This window comes from Scyliorhinus torazame, chromosome 6, assembly GCF_047496885.1.
Source record: "Scyliorhinus torazame isolate Kashiwa2021f chromosome 6, sScyTor2.1, whole genome shotgun sequence".
Classification (NCBI taxonomy): domain Eukaryota; kingdom Metazoa; phylum Chordata; class Chondrichthyes; order Carcharhiniformes; family Scyliorhinidae; genus Scyliorhinus; species Scyliorhinus torazame.
In genome coordinates this window covers 153,467,157-153,488,451 of record NC_092712.1, presented here as the reverse complement: position 1 = coordinate 153,488,451, position 21,295 = coordinate 153,467,157, and the positions used below count along the sequence as shown (strand labels likewise).

Sequence of the window (21,295 nt, the reverse complement as noted above, 5' to 3'; positions counted from 1 at the left end):
CTAGCGAGAAGCTTAAAGAGCACAAGGGTGAGACCTAGCAAGAGGCTTAAAGAGCACAAGGGAGGAGACCTAGCAAGAGGCTTAAAGAGCACAAGTGGAAGACCTAGCAAGAGGCTTAAAGAGCACAAGGGGGAGAACTAGCGAGCAGCTTAAAGAGCACAAGGGTGAGACCTAGCAAGAGGCTTAAAGAGCACAAGTGAGGAGATCTAGCAAGAGGCTTAAAGAGCACAAGTGTAAGACCTAGCAAGAGGCTTAAAGAGCACAAGGGGGAGAACTAGCGAGAAGCTTAAAGAGCACAAGGGGGAGACCTAGCGTGAGGCTTAAAGAGCACAAGGGGGAGACCTAGCGAGAGCCTTAAAGAGCACAAGGTGGAGACCTAGCGAGAGGCTTAAAGAGCACAAGGTGGAGACCTAGCGTGAGGCTTAAAGAGCACAAGGTGGAGACCTAGCAAGAGGCTGAAAGAGCACAAGGGGAAGAACTAGCGAGAGGCTTAAAGAGCACAAGGGGAAGACCTAGCGAGAGGCTTAAAGAGCACAAGGTGGAGACCTAGCAAGAGGCTGAAAGAGCACAAGGGTAATAACTAGCGAGAGGCTTAAAGAGCACAAGGGGGAGACCTAGCAAGAGGCTTAAAGAGCTCAAGTGGAAGACCTAGCAAGAGGCTTAAAGAGCACAAGGGGGAGAACTAGCGAGGCTTAAAGAGCAGAAGGGAGGAGACCTAGCGAGAGGCTTAAAGAGCACAAGGGGAAGACCTGGCGAGAGGCTCAAAGAGCTCAAATGGAAGACCTAGCAAGAGGCTAAAGAGCACAAGGGGGAGAACTAGCAAGAGGCTTAAAGAGCGCAAGGGGGAGAACTAGCAAGAGGCTTAAAGAGCACAAGGGAGGAGACCTAGCGAGAGGCTTAAAGAGCACAAGGGGAAGACCTAGCGAGAGGCTTAAAGAGCACAAGGGAGGAGACCTAGCGCGATGCTTAAAGAGCACAAGTGGGAGAACTAGCGAGAGGCTTAAAGAGCACAAGGGAGGAGACCTAGCGAGAGGCTTAAAGAGCACAAGGGTGAGACCTAGCAAGAGGCTTAAAGAGCACAAGTGGAAGACCTAGCAAGAGGCTTAAAGAGCACAAGGGAGGTGACCTAGCGAGAAGCTTAAAGAGCACAAGGGTGAGACCTAGCAAGAGGCTTAAAGAGCACAAGGGAGGAGACCTAGCAAGAGGCTTAAAGAGCACAAGTGGAAGACCTAGCAAGAGGCTTAAAGAGCACAAGGGGGAGAACTAGCGAGAAGCTTAAAGAGCACAAGGGTGAGACCTAGCAAGAGGCTTAAAGAGCACAAGTGAGGAGATCTAGCAAGAGGCTTAAAGAGCACAAGTGTAAGACCTAGCAAGAGGCTTAAAGAGCACAAGGGGGAGAACTAGCGAGAAGCTTAAAGAGCACAAGGGGGAGACCTAGCGAGAGGCTTAAAGAGCACAAGGGGAAGACCTAGCGAGAGGCTTAAAGAGCACAAGGGGGAGAACTAGCAAGAAGCTTAAAGAGCACAAGTGAGGAGATCTAGCAAGAGGCTTAAAGAGCACAAGGGAGGAGACCTAGCAAGAGGCTTAAAGAGCACAAGTGGAAGACCTAGCGAGAAGCTTAAAGAGCACAAGGGGGAGACCTAGCGAGAGGCTTAAAGAGCACAAGGGGAAGACCTAGCGAGAGGCTTAAAGAGCACAAGGGGGTGAACTAGCAAGAAGCTTAAAGAGCACAAGGGGGAGAACTAGCAAGAAGCTTAAAGAGCACAAGGGGGAGACCTAACAAAAGGCTTAAACAGCACAAGGGGGAGACCTAGCGAAAGGTTAAAGAGCACAAGTGGAAGAACTAGCAAGAAGAGTAAAGAGCACAAGGGGGAGAACTAGCAAGAAGCTTAAAGAGCACAAGGGGGAGACCTAACAAAAGGCTTAAACAGCACAAGGGGGAGACCTAGCGAAAGGTTAAAGAGCACAAGTGGAAGAACTAGCAAGAAGCTTAAAGAGCACAAAGGGGAGAACTTGCAAGAAGCTTAAAGAGCACAAGGTGGAGACCTAGCGAGAGGCTTAACGAGCTATCCAGTCCAGTTCTGGACTGATTGCATTTGGAGAAAAATTAAAGGAAAACACATAAATGATTAATTGGTGAGTATTTTGTTCGTTTTTGTTTCAAAATATGTGTAATTTATTAGTAATTGTAATAATTTATTTGTGTTAATACTTTGCTAGTGGAAATAAAACTTAGTGGGAGTAGAAGAGTTCATTTACTTAAACTAATTAAGAAAAATAAATAAATTAACACATAATAAAGATGGCAAGGCAGATGGTATGTTGTGACCGCAGAATGTGGGACATCCTGCACAGCAGTGTGATCCAAGGCAAATATGTCTGCATTAAGTCTGCAGCTTGAGGAGCTTCATTCAGGTCAGTCATTGAGCTGGAGGTCGAGCTGCAGACACTAATGCCTCAGGGAGGTGGAAAGTTACCTGGACACTTTGTTCCAGGAGGTGGTCACACCACTTAGAATAGGGTATTCTGGTTTGGTCAGTGGTCAGGGACAGGCGGGTGCGACTATTATCGAGGAAGGTAAGGGAATGGGGAAGTTAGAAGTGGAGGAAACTCAGCCATTGCAATTGTCCAACAGGTTTGAGGTATGAAGGAAAGTAATGGCTGCAGGGTGAATGAGCAAACTGATCATGGCACCATGATACAGGAAACTATTCAAGTGGGAAGAGTTAGTAGGAATGTAGTAGTAGGAGGAGACAGTATAGCCAGGAGAATAGATAGTTCTCTGCAGCCAAGAATGAGAGTCCAGATGGCTGTGCTGCCCTGAGCGGTGCCAGGGTTTGGGACATCTTATCTGATCTGGAGATGAACTTACAGTGAGGGGGAGGATCCAATTGCCATAGTATACTTTGGTACCTAAGACATAGGTAGAACGAGGAAAGAGGTTCTGCTGAGGAAGCATGAGCAGCTAGGAGTTAAATAGAATGCAGAACATCAAAAGTAATAATGTCAGAAATACTAATTGAGTCATGAACAAATTGGTATGAGTAAATAAGATCAGAGAGTTCAAAGATTGATGTTGGAAAAATAGATTTCAATTCTTGGCGCATTGCATCATGATGGGGCAAGCGGGAGCTGTACCAATGGGATGGTTTTCATCTGAACCACGTTGGGTTCAGATCCGACTGAATGTGCATCCTACAGACCCAACTAGCTGCTCAATGTAGACACATAAATCCTGGCCAAGGGACTGGAGAATTCCATATCAGAGGTGGTGGCAAAAGTTTGGACAGACTTTGTCAGGATAGGCAGTTAATAGTGAATATCAGGCGCCCGCTGAACATGATAATGACCCCCATCTGGAGAGAGAACACCAGGGGTGATCTTCTCCCTGGGCCCAGAAAATACCTTAGAAAAGCTGAGTGGAAATACCTCATTGAGGTACTCGACCAGTTTAGGCTGGGAACAGGGTTCACTTCCTGGATGAGACTCCAGTGCAACGCCCCTATGGTGAGCGTACAGACCAACACCACCAGCTCCAAATACTTCCAGCTGCACAGGGGCACAAGGCATTTCTTCCATCGATTCCAGTCCCCTTTTCATTCCGCTGTCCCCGCTTCTATTCGCCCTAGCAATTGAGCTGCTGGCAAAAAACTCACCTTTGGACTGGCAAAAAATTGCAAGGGGATCCAGAGTGGGGACGGAGAGCACAGCGATTCACTCTATGCAGATGACCGGCTCCTCTACCTCTCAGACTCGCAAGACAGCTTGGAAAAGATCATGAAGCTCTTGAAAGAGTTTGAGACCTTCGCAGATTGCAAACTCAACCTGAGCAAAAGTGAAATCTTGCTGGGGAACCCGAAAGGGAGAGGGGCAAAGCTGGTGGGGCTGCCTTTCAAGCAAGCCCAAAGCAAATTCCGCTATTTGCGGATCCAAATTGTTCAAGTCTGGAACCTGACTAGTCAGGTGGAGGAAGTTAAAAAAGAGGTGGGACGCACTCCCACTCTCCCAAGTGGAGAGGGTGCAGATGATCAAGATGAACGTGCTGTTCAGGTTTCTCTTCCTGTTTGGATCCATACCGATCTACATCCCCAAGGACTTCCTCAACATAGTAGACAAATTGATCATGGCTTTCATCTTTGGGGGGTTGACAGGGGACCCAATGATCCCCAAAAGGGTCCTACAAAAAAACAGTAGTAAGGGAGGCCTGGTCCTCCCAAACGTACAATACTACCACTGGGTGGACACAGCAGAGAGTGAGGGGATGGGTGAAGAAACCAAAAGCAGAATGGGTACAAATGGAGGAGTTCCTGCAATGGGACGTCCCTCTGAGCCGTTGCTACAACAGTAGCCCCCCCCCCCACTAGCCAAACACTCAACGTGCCCAGTGTTCATAGCCACACTTCAGACCTGGAACCAATTGAGACAATACTTCGGTCTGACCGAAAGGCCCACGCTACGATGGATGCCACCCTTAAGAGTTGGAAACAGGATGGAGTGACACTGATGGTTAGGGACTTCCACGCAGACAACAAACAAGAGTCTTAGAGGTACTGATGGAAAGGTTGAACTGCTCAACGGGGACGAACAGCGCCACTTATAAGTCGAGAACTTCCTCTGCAAGGAGATAATACCATACCCATGGACACCGAGACACTCAATGATAGAGGAACTGTTGGACGCAGGTGACTTAGTTGGGGGGGAACTGCGGAGACGGAAAAATGGGAGGAAGAACTAGGGATAGAAATAGGGTGGGAACTCTGGAGTGAAACATTGAACAGCCAACTCCACCTCCACATGTGTAATTGAAAGTGGTGCACAGAGCACACCTAACTAGAACCTGAACGAGCAGGTTCCTCTTGGAGGTGGGAGGACAAATATGAACGGTGCCAGGGAGACCCGGCCAACCATGCCCACATGATCAGGGCTGCCTCAGACTTGTCGGGTTCTGGACAGCCTTCTTTGAAGCAATGTCCAAGGTTGTGGGGGTGAGGATGGAGCCAAGACCGAAAGTGGCAGTCTTTGTGGTATCACACCAGCTGGAACTATGCATTGGGAGGGGGGCCGACACCCTTACCTGTGCCTCCCTACTCGCCCAACTTGGTTGGCAATCAGCAGCATCACCCAAAAGCTGCAGACTGGCTGTCGGAATTTCTCCACCTGGAGAAAATCAAATTTGCCATCCAGGGGTCGGAAGGGGGCTTTCACAAGACGTGGAAGCCATTCACCAACTTGTTCCAGTACCTGTTTGAAGCCAACAGCCAATAGAGCTGGGGGGGGTGGGGGGTTGCCTGAGCTTGTTTTTGTTACTGTTCAGACACTATACTCACTTGGCAGCATCCTTTCGCAGTTGTTCATGTTTCATGAGAAGATTTTTTCTCTCCTGGAAAGCCTTGCGAACCATATAACCTTTGTAAACAGCCTGGACTTTGGAAGCAGCAATGTCTTGAATTGCGGCAATAGATAGTGCTCCATGCTCCAGCATGTATTGGATAACCTCCTGATGTTCCCCAAGCAAGGCATAATCGAGAGGAGTGAACCTGAAACACCAGAAAGAAAATGTTCAACAACACAATATGGATATTGTTTTCTAATCTAAGATTGAATGAAGAAGTAATAGCTTAATTAGTTTTAAAACATTACATACAGCCACATTCATTAGCTCAACAACAACAGAAAGATGTAGTGGCATTGGACGCAGTTCAGAGGAGGTTCACTAGGTTGATTCCTGAGGTGATGGGTTTGTCGTATGAAGAGAGATTGAACAGTTCAGGCCTATACTCTCCAGAGTTTAGAAGAATGAGGGGAGATCAAATTGAGGTGTACACAATGCGTGGCCGTCCTCTCCGAGTACGCACCGCAAGAAGATGGCAGACGGATCTTGCGGGCCTGCGGAAGAAAGGAGGTCCTCCTTCAGAGAGGACGGCCCGACGCTCGGTTGGCACCGATCGCGGGCCACCGCACATTTGAGGTACCCCCCGGTGCAGGACGCCCCCCCCCAGCATTCCCGCGCTGTTCCAGGTGTGGACGGCGCCGGGGGAACCCGCCGTTTTGGGCCGGCCGCTCGGCCCATCCGGGCCTGAGAATAGCGGGGGGGCCGGAGAATCGCCATTTTGGGTGTCTCGGGCGATTCTCCGGCCTGCGGAACTCGACGGGGCCGTTCCCGCCGCTTGGGAGAATCGCGGGAGGGCGTCGGACCGGCGTCGCGGGAAATTTTGTCGGCCCAGGCGACTCTCCCAACCGGCGCGGGAGTGGAGAATCGCGTCCATGGTCTCTCAGGGAATCAAGGACTATGAGAATTGCGGGCGGGAGGGAAAGAGTGAAGGTGAAGCCCATGATCAGCCAGAATCGTATTGAATGATGGGGCAGGCTCAATGGATCATTTGGTCTACTCTTGCTCCTATTTCTTGTGTTCCTGTGATCTCTCAGGGAATCAACAGATGTGCTGAGTAGGTGGAAACTGGAGTTGAGGTAGACCATCCATTATTGTGTTGAACAATGGAGCAGGATCAAGGGACCAAATGGTCTACCCCACTCCCATTTCTTATGTTCTTATATTCTTACAATATAGCAATTATCGTCAACAGAAAATCATGCACTTCAGTGAGTTTAAGGTAAAGGAATCATGTTTCTTTCTTTAAAATACACGTTTAGTTGACAGATTTTTTACAAGTACACCATTACCGTTAGGATTTACACCACCTTCAAAGCCACACCAAATCAAGCCACCTTCACAGCAGACGTCAAAACAGTTTGAGGCAATAACTGTTGCTTGAGTTGTGACAGGCAAGTATAAACTGTCTAGACAATTCTTCCATTACTGTGGAATGACTGACTTAAAACAAAACTGTGTCTGTATCATTGTAGACAGATGGACCAAAATACATCACAATTTAAAGAAAAAAACGCTAAATTATCAAAGCCATAATAAAAAACTGACAATGACTCCAACTCGGATAACAGGTTGATAGCACATATACTTAATTGATGACAGCTGGGATAGTATTCAGGTTTTTTAAATTTCAGTAAATATGATCTTAATTAACTACATGTTGTTTAACAACATTAACAGGAAAACTTTGTTTTTTCTTTAAGATGAAGGTAAATGCAGTATATCAGCTCCAGGGTGACATAAGTATGGTACTACACCATGGCTGTAATAACTCACCACCTATATTGCAGCTTTGAATTGGTGATTCAAGATCAGTTTTATCAGAGAGCTTTGTCAGACCTTTCAATCTAGTGGGAGGTGAGCAGTAGAGTTTCTGAACATGTAATGGTGGCAGAGGAAATTTGACTCAGATCCATCTGTACTACGTTAGTGTCAAGTACGATTTGGCAGGTTTCTAAAATCAGACTACAGTGGTTTACTGAAAAGTAGCCTTTGTTTAATTTAAAAAGAATAGATTTCAAGCCTAATTTTTCGGTGCTTTAGTTGGTAGTGAGTCGGGCACTCTCTGCTGATCTGACATAGGTGGAGAGAAACTCCCCGTATAGAGTAACCTCTTAGGTTACCCAAACTATAAAAATATAGGAAGTAGTGTTCCACATGGATCAATGTTGGCAGCACTGTTTGTTAATATTTACATTAAAAAAAAAAATTTAGAGTACCCAATTCATTTTGTTTTCCAATTAAGGGGCAATTTAGCGTGGCCAATCCACCTAGCCATCTTTGGGTGTGGGGGCGAAACCCATGTAAACTCGGGGAGGATGTGCAGCCTCCACACGGACAGTGACCCAGAGCCGGGATCGAACCTGGGACCTCGGCACCATGAGGCAGCAGGGCTAACCCACTGCGCCACCATGCTGCCCTATTACTATTTACATAAATGATTTAGACTTGGGAATCAGAATGACAATATCAAAATTTGCAGACAATGTTCATATAAGTTAATGCAGAGAGAGACTCTACAAAATACAGAGGCTTGTTGAGATTTGTCGTCAACCAGACCCCTTACATCTGGCTGAAGATGTGCAGGTTAGGTGGATTGGCCATGCTAAATTGCCCTTAGTGTCCAAAAAAAGTTAATTGGGGTTACTGGGATAAGGTGAAGGTATAGGCTTAAGTAGGGTGCTCTTTCCAAGGGCAGTGCAGACTCGATGGGCGAATGGCCTCCTTCTGCACTGTAAAGTCTATGATTCTATGATTCGTCGCTATAGAGTAAGATGATAATTAATGTGCTACTTACTTCTGAATCACACATTTCCAGTGCAGCCCATAATCATAGAATTTACAGTGCAGAAGGAGGCCATTCAGCCCATCGAGTCTGCACTGACCCTTGGAAAGAGCACCCTACTTAAGCCCCACGCCTCCACCCTATCCTCTTTATCCCCGTAACCCAGTAACCTCACCTAACCTTTTTTTTGGACACTAAGGGCAATTTAGAATGGCCAATCCACCTAACCTGCACACATTTGGACTGTGGGAGGAAACCGGAGCACACATGGGGAGAATGTGCAGACTCCACACAGACAGTGACCCAAAGTGGGACTCGAACCTGGGACCCTGGAACTGTGAAGCAACTGTGCTAACCACTGTGCTACCATTACAACACCCACTGGGAAGTACAATTCCAAACTATGGACAAACCATTGACCATTTGCACACACTCTTTCACTGTACTATGGTTGAGTTTTTCTTGCAGCTGAAGGTGGCTGGCATGAAGCAGTAAACCAATGTCCGGGCATCTAGCCTGAGGCACATTCAGGCTTTTTTCAATGGGGCCTGCAGCTGTGGATGCAGAGGTTAGACTTGGTCTGAGCTGTGCTCCAGCAGTTTTTCTCCTTCTAAAAATGCAGGTACCAAGGTAAAAATGGATGCAGACGAAATGGCTCAGGTGTTATTGCATTTATTAGCTTTTCATAAAACTCTTCCACATCAAAATTGTGCAGCGATTTGGAACTGCCCAAAAAAATAGCATCCTTGTCACTTTGAATGCTGTGATTTAAATTGCAGCAGCAAGTATAATGAAGAAAATTAGTGGCAGGCAAAAAATACCAAAAATGCAAAATGGCTATCTTATCAGCAAAACCATCAATACAGGAAGAAATTTGCAATTGATTGAAAAAAGAAACATTTCCTTTATAAGATGCCTACTAGGACCAACTCCCATTTTATGTGCATGTGAGCTCGAATTTGTGAGATGATCTATGACTTAAGCACTCAAGGGCTCACCCTGCTGAGAGTCAAGCATGGAGGGGAGCTCATCAAGAACAGAAAGGTAGTCAGTGTTTGCTGGAGAGAACATTTTGCAGAACTCTTCAACGAAAAATCTGTCTTTGACTTGAACGTCCTAAACTCTATTCCTGGTCCAGTCTCGAGGGAAGTTGAAAAAAAATCATTCAATGGGTGAAAAACAATAAAATGACTGGAACAGATGGAATCCCAGTCAAAATTGTGAAGTACAGCAGAGATACACAACTGGCACGACTGTTCAACCTCACATCCCCCATGTGGGAAGCGTGACACATGCCAATGCATCTCAGGGGTACTGTAGTTGTGACTACATTCAAGAATGGAAACAAGTCTGCACCCTTATATGCTTCAGAGACTTGGACAATTTACAGCAGGCGTCTCAAAGCACTGGAGTATATTACGAGATTCTACAAATCTTAAGGCAAGAAAGGTGGTCCAACAGCAGATTCCTCCCCGCAGCCAACATGGCCACCGAAAGGTGCTAATACCTCAAATCCAGTTCTCCTGGGCAGGGCATGTCATTTATTTGCCAGATACTGGGGCTATAACGCTGGATAATATTTACATTTTTACATCAGTGTTTAATTTCTAGAACTACCTATCTCAATGCTACTACAAATATATCTATATTAAATATCACATTGCATGGACCCCCAACAATAAATGTATCCCTATTAGATTGGAGTTCTGCATACAATATATAAATAAGATAGTATGGTGTTACTTCATGAAATGTTCAATAAATAAAATCTTCTGACGAGAATTCTACTGATTCTTTATTGCACGTGAATTGAACGTGCTTTATTTGGCACACATTAACACATGTCCCACTGCCTTGTCATGTTATTTACACTAATTAAGAAACAATCAGTAGATAGCTGTCCAGCCAAAGCAGCCAAGTGAGATTGGCAGAATGCTACTTACAGATGCAGAAATGCTTAGTTGTCATTAATAGAGTAGGTGCAAACATGACTTTAATATCCTGCTTAAGGGGACAGTACTAATATAGTCAGATTCCAGAACATGGTAATGAATGTGGGAAATGGGAGATATGCAAATTTTATAGGCAGTTTGACAAGGTCAAATACGTTTATTGGTAGGCAAGTCCAAAATTTGAAACTAGAACAAAACCAAGGGAAAATAAAATTAATACAAAACTGTTTTCAATGAGAAATATGCAGTGCAATAAAAGTGGATTTTAACATTTTTTATTCATTTTTACAGGATGCGGCTAGGCCAGCATCCCTAATTGCCCTTGAGATGGTGATCGTGAGCTGCCTCTTGAACCGCTGCAGTCCATGTGGTATAGGTACACCCGCTGAGCTATTTGGGGGGGGGGGGGGTAGTGTTCCCAGGTATCTACTGCCTTTGTCCTTCTAGATAGTAGTGGTTGTGGGTTTGGAAGGTACTGCCTAAGGAGCCTTGGTGAGTTCCTGCAGTGCATCTTGAAGCTGATACACACTGCTGCTACTGTGCTCGTTTGTGGAGGGAGTGAATGTTTGTGGAATGGGTGCCAATCAAGCAGGAGACGATGAGCATTTGGAGTCGTCCACATAGTGCAAATGCTGGATATGCAGTCGGATGCGAGTAGAGATCTGGCAGAGATACATGAGGGTCTGTGTGCCATGGTTTCTGTCATGGGGAGTCCTTGTGAAGCATGAGCGCTGCGGTGACTCTGAGCTCTGAGCACATAGCTTCCTCTATAGAGTGGCGAATCTCATGGAGAGGCAGCTCCAGAAGAGCAATGACGCATCTCTGGGGTTATGCACGGATCTGCAAGCCCTCACACAGGCACTGACTTCATAGAACATAGAACATTACAGCGCAGTACAGGCCCTTCGGCCCTCGATGTTACGCCGACCTGTGAAACCACTCTAAAGCCCATTTACACTATTCCCTTAGCATCCATATGTCTATCCAATGACCATTTGAATGCCCTTAGTGTTGGCGAATCCACTACTGTTGCAGGCAGGGCATTCCACACCCTTACTACTCTCTGAATAAAGAACCTACCTCTGACATCTGTTCTATATCTATCTCCCCTCAATTTAAAGCTATGTCCCCTCGTGCTAGACATCACCATCCGAGGAAAAAGGCTCTCACTGTCCACCCTATCCAATCCTCTGATCATCTTGTATGTCTCAATTAAGTCACCTCTTAACCTTCTTCTCTCTAACGAAAACAGCCTAAAGTCCCTCAGCCTTTCCTCATAAGATCTTCCCTCCATACCAGGCAACATTCTGGTAAATCTCCTCTGCACCCTTTCCAATGCTTCCACATCCTTCCTATAATGCGGCGACCAGAATTGCACGTAATACTCCAAATGCGGCCGCACCAGAGTTTTGTACAGCTGCAACATGACCTCATGGCTCCGAAACTCAATCCCTCTACCAATAAAAGCTAACACACCGTACGCCTTCTTAACAACCCTCTCAACCTGGGTGGCAACTTTCAGGGATCTATGTACATGGACACCGAGATCTCTCCGCTCATCCACACTGCCAAGAATCTTACCATTAGCCCAGTACTCTGTCTTCCTGTTATTCCTTCCAAAATGAATCACCTCACACTTTTCTGCATTAACTCCATTTGCCACCTCTCAGCCCAGCGCTGCAGCTTATCTATGTCCCTCTGTAACCTGGAACATCCTTCCCACTGTCCACAACTCCACCGACTTTAGTGTCATCTGCAAATTTACTCACCCATCCTTCTACGCCCTCCTCCAGGTCATTAAAAAATATATATATATTTATTAAGAATTTTTAAACAAAATTTTTCACCCTTACAAACAAACCCCACCCCCGGTAACAAAAAGAAAGAAAGCTCACATAGCAAGACATGAACATGGTAAATCGATATGATACAGAGCTTTGTGCACTGGATTCCTCCCGTACATGTCAGTTTTCCGGCTCGTTCATGTATTTTCTTGCTCGAATGCCCCCCAAATAAACCCCCTTCCCCTCCCTCCCTCTTCCCCCCACCCCCCTCCCCGAAAGATATCCCCCCCCCCTCACCCCCTGGGCTGCTGCTGCTGACCGACCTTCATCTAACGCTCCGCGCGAGATAGTCTAGGAACGGTTGCCACCGCCTGTAGAACCCCTGCACAGACCCTCTCAAGGCAAACTTTATCCTCTACAACTTGATAAACCCTGCCATATCATTTATCCAGGCCTCCATGCTGGGGGGTTTCGCCTCCTTCCACATTAGCAAGATCCTTCGCCGGGCTACTAGGGACGCAAAGGCCAGAATGCCGGCCTCTTTTACCACCTGCACTCCCGGCTCGTCCACTACTCCAAACAGTGCTAGCCCCCAGCTTGGCTTGACCCGGACTTTCACCACCTTAGATACTGTTCCCGCCACTCCCCTCCAGAACCCCTCCAGTGCCGGGCATGACCAAAACATATGGACATGGTTTGCCGGACTTCCTGAGCACCTCCCACATCTGTCCTCCACCCCAAAGAACCTACTCAGCCTCGCCCCCGTCATATGCGCTCTATGAACCACCTTACGCTCTATAAACCACCTTAAATTGTATCAGGCTAAGCCTGGCACACGAAGAAGAGGAATTAACCCTACATGGGCCTCAGCCCATAGCCCCTCCTCAATCTCCTCCCCCAGCTCCTCCTCCCATTTACCCTTCAGCTCCTCTACCAAAGTCTCCCCCTCTTCCTTCATCTCCTGGTATATCGCCGACACCTTGCCCTCTCCGACCCATACACCCGAAATCACCCTATCTTGAATCTCTGGTGCCGGGAGCAACGGGAATTCCCTCACCTGTCGCCTCACAAACGCCCTCACTTGCATGTACCTGAAAGCATTTCCCGGGGGTAACCCAAACTTCTCCTCCAGTGCCCCTAGGCTCGCACACGTCCCATCAATGAACAGGTCCCCCATTCTTCTAATCCCCACCCGATGCCAGCTCTGAAACCCCCCTCCATCCTCCCTGGGACAAACCGATGGTTAGCCCTGATCGGGGACCACACCGAGGCTCCCATTGCACCTCTGTGCCGTCTCCACTGGCCCCAGATCTTTAGCATTGCCGCCACCACCGGATTTGTGGTGTACCTTGTCGGCGAGAGCGGCAGCGGTGCCGTCACCAGCGCCCCCAGGTTCGTTCCTTTGCAGGACGCTATCTCCAACCTCTTCCATGCCGCCCCCTCTCCCTCCATCACCCACTTACGGATCATCGCCACATTGGCTGCCCAGTAGTAGCCACCCAGATTCGGCAGCGCCAACCCTCCTCTGTCCCTACTGCGCTCCAGAAACCCCCTCTTCACCCTCGGGGTCTTATTCTCCCACACAAACCCCATAATGCTCCTGCCTACCCTCTTAAAAAAGGCCTTGGTGATCACGATTGGAAGGCACTGGAACACAAAAAGAAACCTCGGGAGGACCACCATTTTGACCGACTGCACTCGACCCGCTAGCGAGAGCGGCAACATGTCCCATCGTTTGAAGTCCTCCTCCATCTGCTCCACCAGCCTCGTCAAATTAAGTTTATGTAGGGCCCCCCAACTCCTAGCTATTTGGATCCCCAAGTACCGAAAGCTCCTTTCCGCCCTCCTCAACGGTAGATCGTCTATCCCCCTTTCCTGGTCTCCTGACTGTACTACAAAGAGCTCACTCTTCCCTACATTGAGCTTATAGCCCGAAAAATCCCCAAACTCCCTTAGAGTCTGCATGACCTCCACCATCCCCTCCACTGGATCCGCCACATACAGCAACAGATCATCTGCGTAAAGCGACACTCGATGCTCCTCTCCCCCTCGGACCACCCCCCTCTATTTCCTAGACTCCCTTAATGACATGGCCAAGGGTTCAATTGCTAATGCAAACAACAGGGGGGACAGGGGGCACCCCTGCCTCGTCCCTCGATACAGCCGAAAATACTCCGACCTCCGCCGATTCGTAACCACACTCGCCACCGGGGCTCTATATAGGAGCTTAACCCAGCTAATAAACCCTCCCCCGAACCTAAACCTCCGCAGCACTTCCCAAAGGTACTCCTACGCTACTCGGTCAAATGCCTTCTCCGCGTCCATAGCCGCCACTATCTCCGTCTCTCCCTCCACCGATGGCATCATTATCACGTTTAGGAGCCGCCGCACATTGGTGTTTAGCTGCTTGCCCTTTACAAATCCCGTCTGGTCCTCGTGAATCACCCCCGGGACACAGTCCTCAATCCTCGTAGCCAGCACTTTTGCAGCAACTTAGCATCCACGTTGAGGAGCGAGATCGGCCTGTACGACCCACATTGCAGTGGGTCCTTATCCCGCTTCAGGATCAAAGAGATTGTCGCCTCAGACATTGTCGGGGGCAGGGTCCCTCCCTCCCTTGCCTCATTAAAAGTCCTCACCAGCAACGGGGCTAACAGGTCTACGTACTTCCTGCAAAACTCAACCGGGAACCCATCCGGTCCCGGGGCCTTCCCTGCCTGCATACTCCCCAGACCTTTAATCAGCTCCTCCAACCCAATTGGTGCCCCCAAACCAGCCACCTCCTGCTCCTCCACCCTCGGGAACCTCAGTTGGGCCAAGAATCGTCGCATCCCCTCTTCCCCCGCTGGGGGCTGGGATCTGTACAGCTCCTCATAAAAGTGCTTGAATGCCTCGTTTACTTTCATCACACTCCGCGCCGTAGCTCCCCTTGCATCCTTAACTCCACCTATCTCCCTCGCTGCCATGCTCTTACGGAGCTGGTGTGCCAGCTTCCGGCTCGCCTTCTACCCATACTCATACGTCGCCCCCTGCGCTTTCCTCCACTGTGCCTCTGCCTTCCCTGTGGTCAACAGGTCGAACTCCGTCTGGAGACTTCGCCGTTCCCTAAGTAGTCCCTCTTCAGGGGCTTCTGACTATCTCCTGTCCACTCTTAAAATCTCCCCCACTAACCTCTCCCTTTCCCTGCCCTCTCTCTTCTCCCCATGAGCCCTGATGGAGATTAACTCTCCCTTGACCACCGCCTTCAGCGCCTCCCATACTACTCCCACCTGCACCTCCCCATTGTCGTTGGCCTCCAAGTACCTTTCAATGCATCCCCTCACCTTCCCGCACACCACCTCATCTGCCAGCAGTCCCACATCCAACCGCCACAGCGGGAGTTGGTCCCTCTCATCTCCCAACTCCAGTTCCACCCAGTGCGGGGCGTGATCTGAAATGGCTATGGCCGAATACTCCGTTCCCTCCACTTTCGGGATCAGCGCCCGGCCCAGAACAAAAAGATCTATCCGGGTGTAGGCTTTGTGCACGTGGGAGAAAAAAGAAAATTCCATGGCCTGCGGCCTGGCAAACCTCCACGGATCCACTCCCCCCATCTGGTCCATAAACCCCCTAAGGACCTTGGCCGCAGCCGGCTTCATTCCGGTCCTAGATCTGGAGTGATCCAGTGCTGGGTCCAACACCGTGTTGAAATCCCCACCCATTATCAAGCTTCCAACCTCCAGGTCCGGAATGCGCCCCAACATACGCTTCATGAATCCAGCATCGTCCCAGTTCGGGGCGTATACATTTACCAATACCACCCACGTCCCCTGCAACCTACCGCTCACCATCACATATCGACCTCCACTGTCCACTACTATATTCTTGGCCTCAAACGACACCCGTTTCCCCACCAATATTGCCACCCCTCTGTTCTTCGCATCCAGCCCCGAATGGAATACCTGTCCTACCCATCCCTTTCTTAACCTGACCTGGTCTGCCACCTTCAAATGTGTCTCCTGGAGCATGACCACGTCTGCCTTCAGTCCCTTTAAGTGCGCGAACACTCGGGCCCTCTTTACCGGCCCGTTCAGGCCCCTCACATTCCACGTTATCAGCCGGATTGGCCCCCCCCCCCCCCCCCAGCCGCCGCCGTCTAGCCATCACCTTTTCTAGGCCAGTCCCGTACCCGCGCCACCCTCACCCTCCAGTCCCCCAGACGGGGGACCCCCGCCCCGACCACCTCTTCTGTGTCCAATTCCCCCTTGGCCACTGCAGCAGCAACCCTATTTCCCCTCCCCCCGCTAGATCCGAGTCGCGCTCTTTTGCTCCCCCAATAACACCCCCGTAAGTCAGCTGACTCCTGCTGACCCCGGCTTCCCCCGTCGTCCCATTGACCCCCCCGTGTGGGAATCTCCCCTCCCCAACAATCCGTGCGCGCTCCTCCACTCCCCCCCCCCCCCCCCCCCCCGCCGGCCTTCCCTAGGGCGGGAAAAAGCCCGCGCTTTCCTGAGCCTGCCCCGCCCCCTCTGGCGCAGCTCCTGTCGCGGCCTTATCTCATTTCCCCTATCCTCGAGCCTCCCCTCCCTCCAGCACCGGCGCCCACCTTCTCGCAAAATCTTCTTACCCGATCCCTTTCCCCATCCCCATCCATCACCCAACCCGTGGAACATTTCCTCAGCGTGATTAAAACCCTGTGTACAACAAACATCCAACATCCCCCCCACCCCCACAAACCCTCAGTTTGAGTCCAACTTTTCAGTTTGGATAAAGGTCCAAGCCTCCTCAGGCGTTTCAAAGTAGTGATGTTGATCCTGGAATGTGACCCACAATCGCGCTGGCTGCAGCATTCCAAATCTCACTCCCTTCCGATGCAGCACCGCCTTAGCCCGGTTGAAACCCGCTCTCTTCTTTGCCACCTCCGTGCTCTAGTCCGGGTAGATTCGGATCTCCGCATTCTCCCAGCTGCTACTCCGCTCTTTCTTGGCCCATCTCTCTGTCTGTGAAACGGTGAAACCTCACCACAATCGCCCTTGGTGGCTCGTTGGCCTTGGGCCTCCTCGCCAGCACCCGATGTGCCCCATCCAGCTCCAGAGGCCTCGGAGGGGCCTCCGCACCCATCAGCGACTCAAGCATCGTGCTCGCATATACCCTGGCATCTGCCCCCTCCACTCCTTCAGGGAGACCAAGGATCCGAAGATTCTTTCTCCTCGACCTGTTCTCCAGGTCTTCGAATCTTTCCGCCCACCTTTTATGCAGCGCCTCGTGCCTCTCCAACTTCACCGCCAGGCCCAAGATCTCATCCTCGTTCTCATCGACTTTTTTCTGCACCTCCTGGATCTTTACCTCGTGGGCCTTCTGGGTCATCCCTAATCCTTCGATCGCCGACAGCATAGGCGCCAGCATCTCTTTCCGCAGCTCCTCAAAACAGCGCTTGATAAACTCTTGCAGCTCCGGCCCGCATTCCACTTTATCTCCGGCCGCTGCCATCTTGTTTTTCTTCCCTCGCTGCTCCAACGCCGCTTTTTTAGCCGTTCCACTTCTTGTCCGTTCCATATACAGTGAAGGGGGACCTTTCTCTCACCTTCCCACACAGGACGTCTTCGAAAAATTCCCGTTGGGGCTCCTCTGGAGAGCCCGAAAGTCCGTGATCGCAGGAGCTGCCGAAACGTGCGGCTTAGCTCCGCATCGCCGCAACCGGAAGTCCCCTCCAGGTCATTTATAAAAATTACAAACTGCAGTGGCCCCAAAACAGATCCTTGTGGTACACCACTTGTAACTGGACTCCAGTCTGAACATTTCCCATCGACCACCACCCTTTGTCTTCTTCCAGCTAGCCAATTGCTGATCCAAACTGCTAAATCATCCTGAATCCCATGCCTCCGTATTTTCTGCAGTAGCCTACCGTGGGGAACCTTATCAAACGCTTTACTGAAATCCATATACACCACATCAACTGCTATCATCCACCTGCTTGGTCACCTTCTCAAAGAACTCAATAAGGTTTGTGAGGCACGACCTACCTGTCACAAAACCGTGTTGCCTATCTCTAATCAAATTATTCCTTTCCAGATGATTATACATCCTATCTCTTATAAACCTTTCGAAGATTTTGCCCACAACAGAAGAAAGGCTCACTGGTCTATAGTTACCGGGGTTGTCTCTACTTCCCTTCTTGAACAAGGGGACAACATTTGCTATCCTCCAGTCTTCTGGCACTATTCCTGTAGACAAAGATGACTTAAAGATCAAAGCCAAAGGCTCAGCAATCTCCTCCCTAGCTTCCCAGAGAATCCTAGGATAAATCCCATCCGGCCCAGGGGACTTATCTATTTTCACACTTTCCAGAATTGCTAACACCTCCTCCTTATGAACCTCAAGCCCTTCTAGTCTAGTAGCCTGAATCTCAGTATTCTCCGCGACAACATTATCTTTTTCCTGTGTGAATACTGACGAAAAATATTCATTTAGCACCTCTCCTATCTCCTCGGACTCCACGCACAACGTCCCGCTACTGTCCTTGACTGGCCCTACTCTTACCCTCGTCATTCTTTTATTCCTGACATATCTATAGAAAGTTTTAGGGTTATCCTTGATCCTACCTGCCAAAGACTTCTCATGTCCCCTCCTGGCTCTTCTTAGCTCTCTCTTTAGGTCCTTCCCTCCCAGGATATTGGTACCCCTCTGGTCCAGGTGTAGACCATCCCGTTTGTAGAGGTCCCACCGACCCCAGAATGAGCCCCAATTATCCAGAAATCTGAAACCCTCCCTCCTGCACCATCCCTCTAGCCACGTATTCAACTCCTCTCTCTCGTCTCGCTAGCACGTGGCATGGGTAACAACCCAGAGATAATAACTCTGTTTGTCCTAGATCTAAGTTTCCACTCTAGCTCCCTGAATTCCTGCCTTACATCCCTATCCCTTTTCCAACCTATGTGGACCACGAATTGGGGCTGCTCCCCCTCCCCCTTAAGGATCCCAAAAACACGATCCGAGACATCACGGACCCTGGCACCTGGGAGACAACACACCAACCGCGAGTCTCTCTCGTTCCCACAGAATCTCCTATCTATCCCCCTAACTATGGAGTCTCCAATGACTAATGCTCTGTTCCTCTCTCCCCTGCCCTTCTGACCAACAGGGACAGACTCTGTGCCAGAGACCTGTACCCCATGGCTTACCCCTGGTAAGTGCCCCCCCCCCCCCCCCAACAGTATGCAAAGCGGTATACTTGTTACTAAGGGGAACGACCACAGGGGATCCCTGTACTGACTGCTTCCTCCCAGCCCCTCCTACTGTAACCCATCTATCTTTATTCTTCGGAGTAACTACATCCCTGAAGCTTCTATCTATGACCACCTCTGCCTCCCGAATGATCCGAAGTTCATCCAGCTCCAGCTCCAGTTCCCTAACGCGGTTTCTGAGGAGCTGGAGATGGGTGCACTTCCCACAGATGAAATCAGCAGGGACACTGACGGCATCCCTCACCTCAAACATTCTGCAGGAGGAACATTGCACTACCTTCCCTGCTATCAATGCCTGGTCGGGAAGAAGGGGCGCCAATTAGTGTCACCAATGGTTGGCCATCCTTAATTGGTGAGCAGGGAGGTGAGGACTCGCGTCAAAATGACGGGCGAGCTAGCCTCCGTCTCTGTGGACTTTTCTCACGGAGCCCTGGGCGAGGGCATGAGCACCTCTTTCTCTTTGCCAGTCTCCGTTCCATCCCAGGAGTCCCTGGCTTCTGAGGGTTGCCTGGTAATGTCATCTAGTGAACCGTCCCAGGCAAGGCCTGCTAAGGCACCACCGATCAGGGGACAATAACCAAGCTCCTCTGTCCCAACAGGGCAACGAGAGCAGCAACCTGTCTCCAATGCCACAGAGTGTAATGGAACCGCTGAATCAGCATGTCTCTGCTATCCCTGACCCTGTGGAGGATCCGCATTGCATCCTCGTCATCCGTACCCTCTGGTTGCCCTGCATCACCATCAGAGACCTCGTCTGTATCCATGTCGGTGGCTGGAGCCTCTTCATCATCATCCTTCTCCTCAAGAAGCTCTCCTCTGGAGAGAGCCAGATTGTGGCGAGTGCAGCAGACTACCACAATGAGCTATATGGTCCTGGGCGGGTATTGCAGAGGGTCGCCCGGATCACTCGAGGCATCTGAACCATATCTTTAGAAGCCCAATGGTCCTTTCCACCACCGTCCTCATGGATACTTGGAAGTTGTATCTTTCCCCAGTGTCTGTCCGTGGGCATCTGAAATGCGTCATCAACCACCTTTCCAGCGGGTAAGCCTGGTTACCGATCAACACCCATTTAGATGATATGGAACTGTGAAGAGCCTGGCCACCTGTAAGTGATGAACAATGTACGCAGCATAGGCACTGCCCGGGCACTGTGCATACACCGGCAGGGTCTCGGTTCTGTGGTCACACGTAATCTGAATGTTCATCGAATGAAAGGCCTTCCTGTTAACAAAGGCACCTGGTTGGCCAGCTGACGCCTTGGCGGCCACAGGGTTCAATCAATGGCTCCTTGGATGCGGGGGCGCACTGCAATGGCAGTAAAACGCTTGCCATTGTCTGGCTGACCTGGTCTGTCCTGAAATGGATGAATTGCTCACAATCCTGAAAAGTGTGTTAGTGACCAGTTTGACACAGCTGTGTGCAATAAACTGTGGGACTCCACAGAGATCACCAACAATGCCTGGAAGGTTCGGGAGGCATAGAAATATACTGCCACTGTGACCTTGAGGGCCACAGGCATTTGGTGTCCCCGCACACAATGGGAGGCTATCTCAGGTCAATAATGTGGCCAGAGCCTCCTGAAGCACAGGACTGTGATCAGGTTAAGGGAGTTTGGAGCAGCTCAGTAATGCAACCGTTACCACTGCTGCCTCACAGCACTGAGGACCCGGGTTCAATCCTGTCCCCGGGTCACTGTCTGTGTGGAGTTTGCACATTCTCTCCATGTCTGTGTGGGTCTCAGGCCCACAAACCCCAAAGATGTGCAGGGTGGGTAGATTGGCCACACTAAATTGTCCCTTAATTAGAAAAAAAAGAATTGGGTATTCTAAATTTTCAAAAAAGGTTAAGGGAGTTTGACTGCTGTCTGTACATCCTGGCAGCTGCATGATGGCGTCTTCTCCACGGGCAGTTTCCTTGCCTCTTTGATGGCTCTGATCATCCTCTGTGTGGACCTCTGCCTGAGGGGCATGCCTGCGACCACCTGACCTCCTCAATCTTTGTACCGACTCCCCTGCCCAACCTCCCCTTCTCAGAGGAGGTGTCCCGTCCTCTGCTGAATATACAATAGCAGGACGGCTAATGATGTTCACCGGTGGACAAAGGGTGAAACCTCTGGTGGCAGCCAACAGGAATCTTGTATGAGCTCCACAGTCTGATGG

At 49.8% G+C, this 21,295-nt stretch overlaps 1 protein-coding gene across 12 annotated transcripts in view; it reads right to left on the bottom strand.

Annotated features, from left to right (window-relative positions):
* invs (inversin) overlaps nucleotides 1-21,295 on the bottom strand; it is a 498,042-nt gene that overhangs the window by 184,955 nt on the left and 291,792 nt on the right. For all 12 annotated transcript variants that reach the window (XM_072508926.1, XM_072508929.1, XM_072508921.1 and 9 more), the window contains one exon: nucleotides 5,328-5,537. In XM_072508926.1, the coding sequence (XP_072365027.1) occupies nucleotides 5,328-5,537 (210 nt within the window). The remainder of the gene's footprint in view (nucleotides 1-5,327; nucleotides 5,538-21,295) is intronic.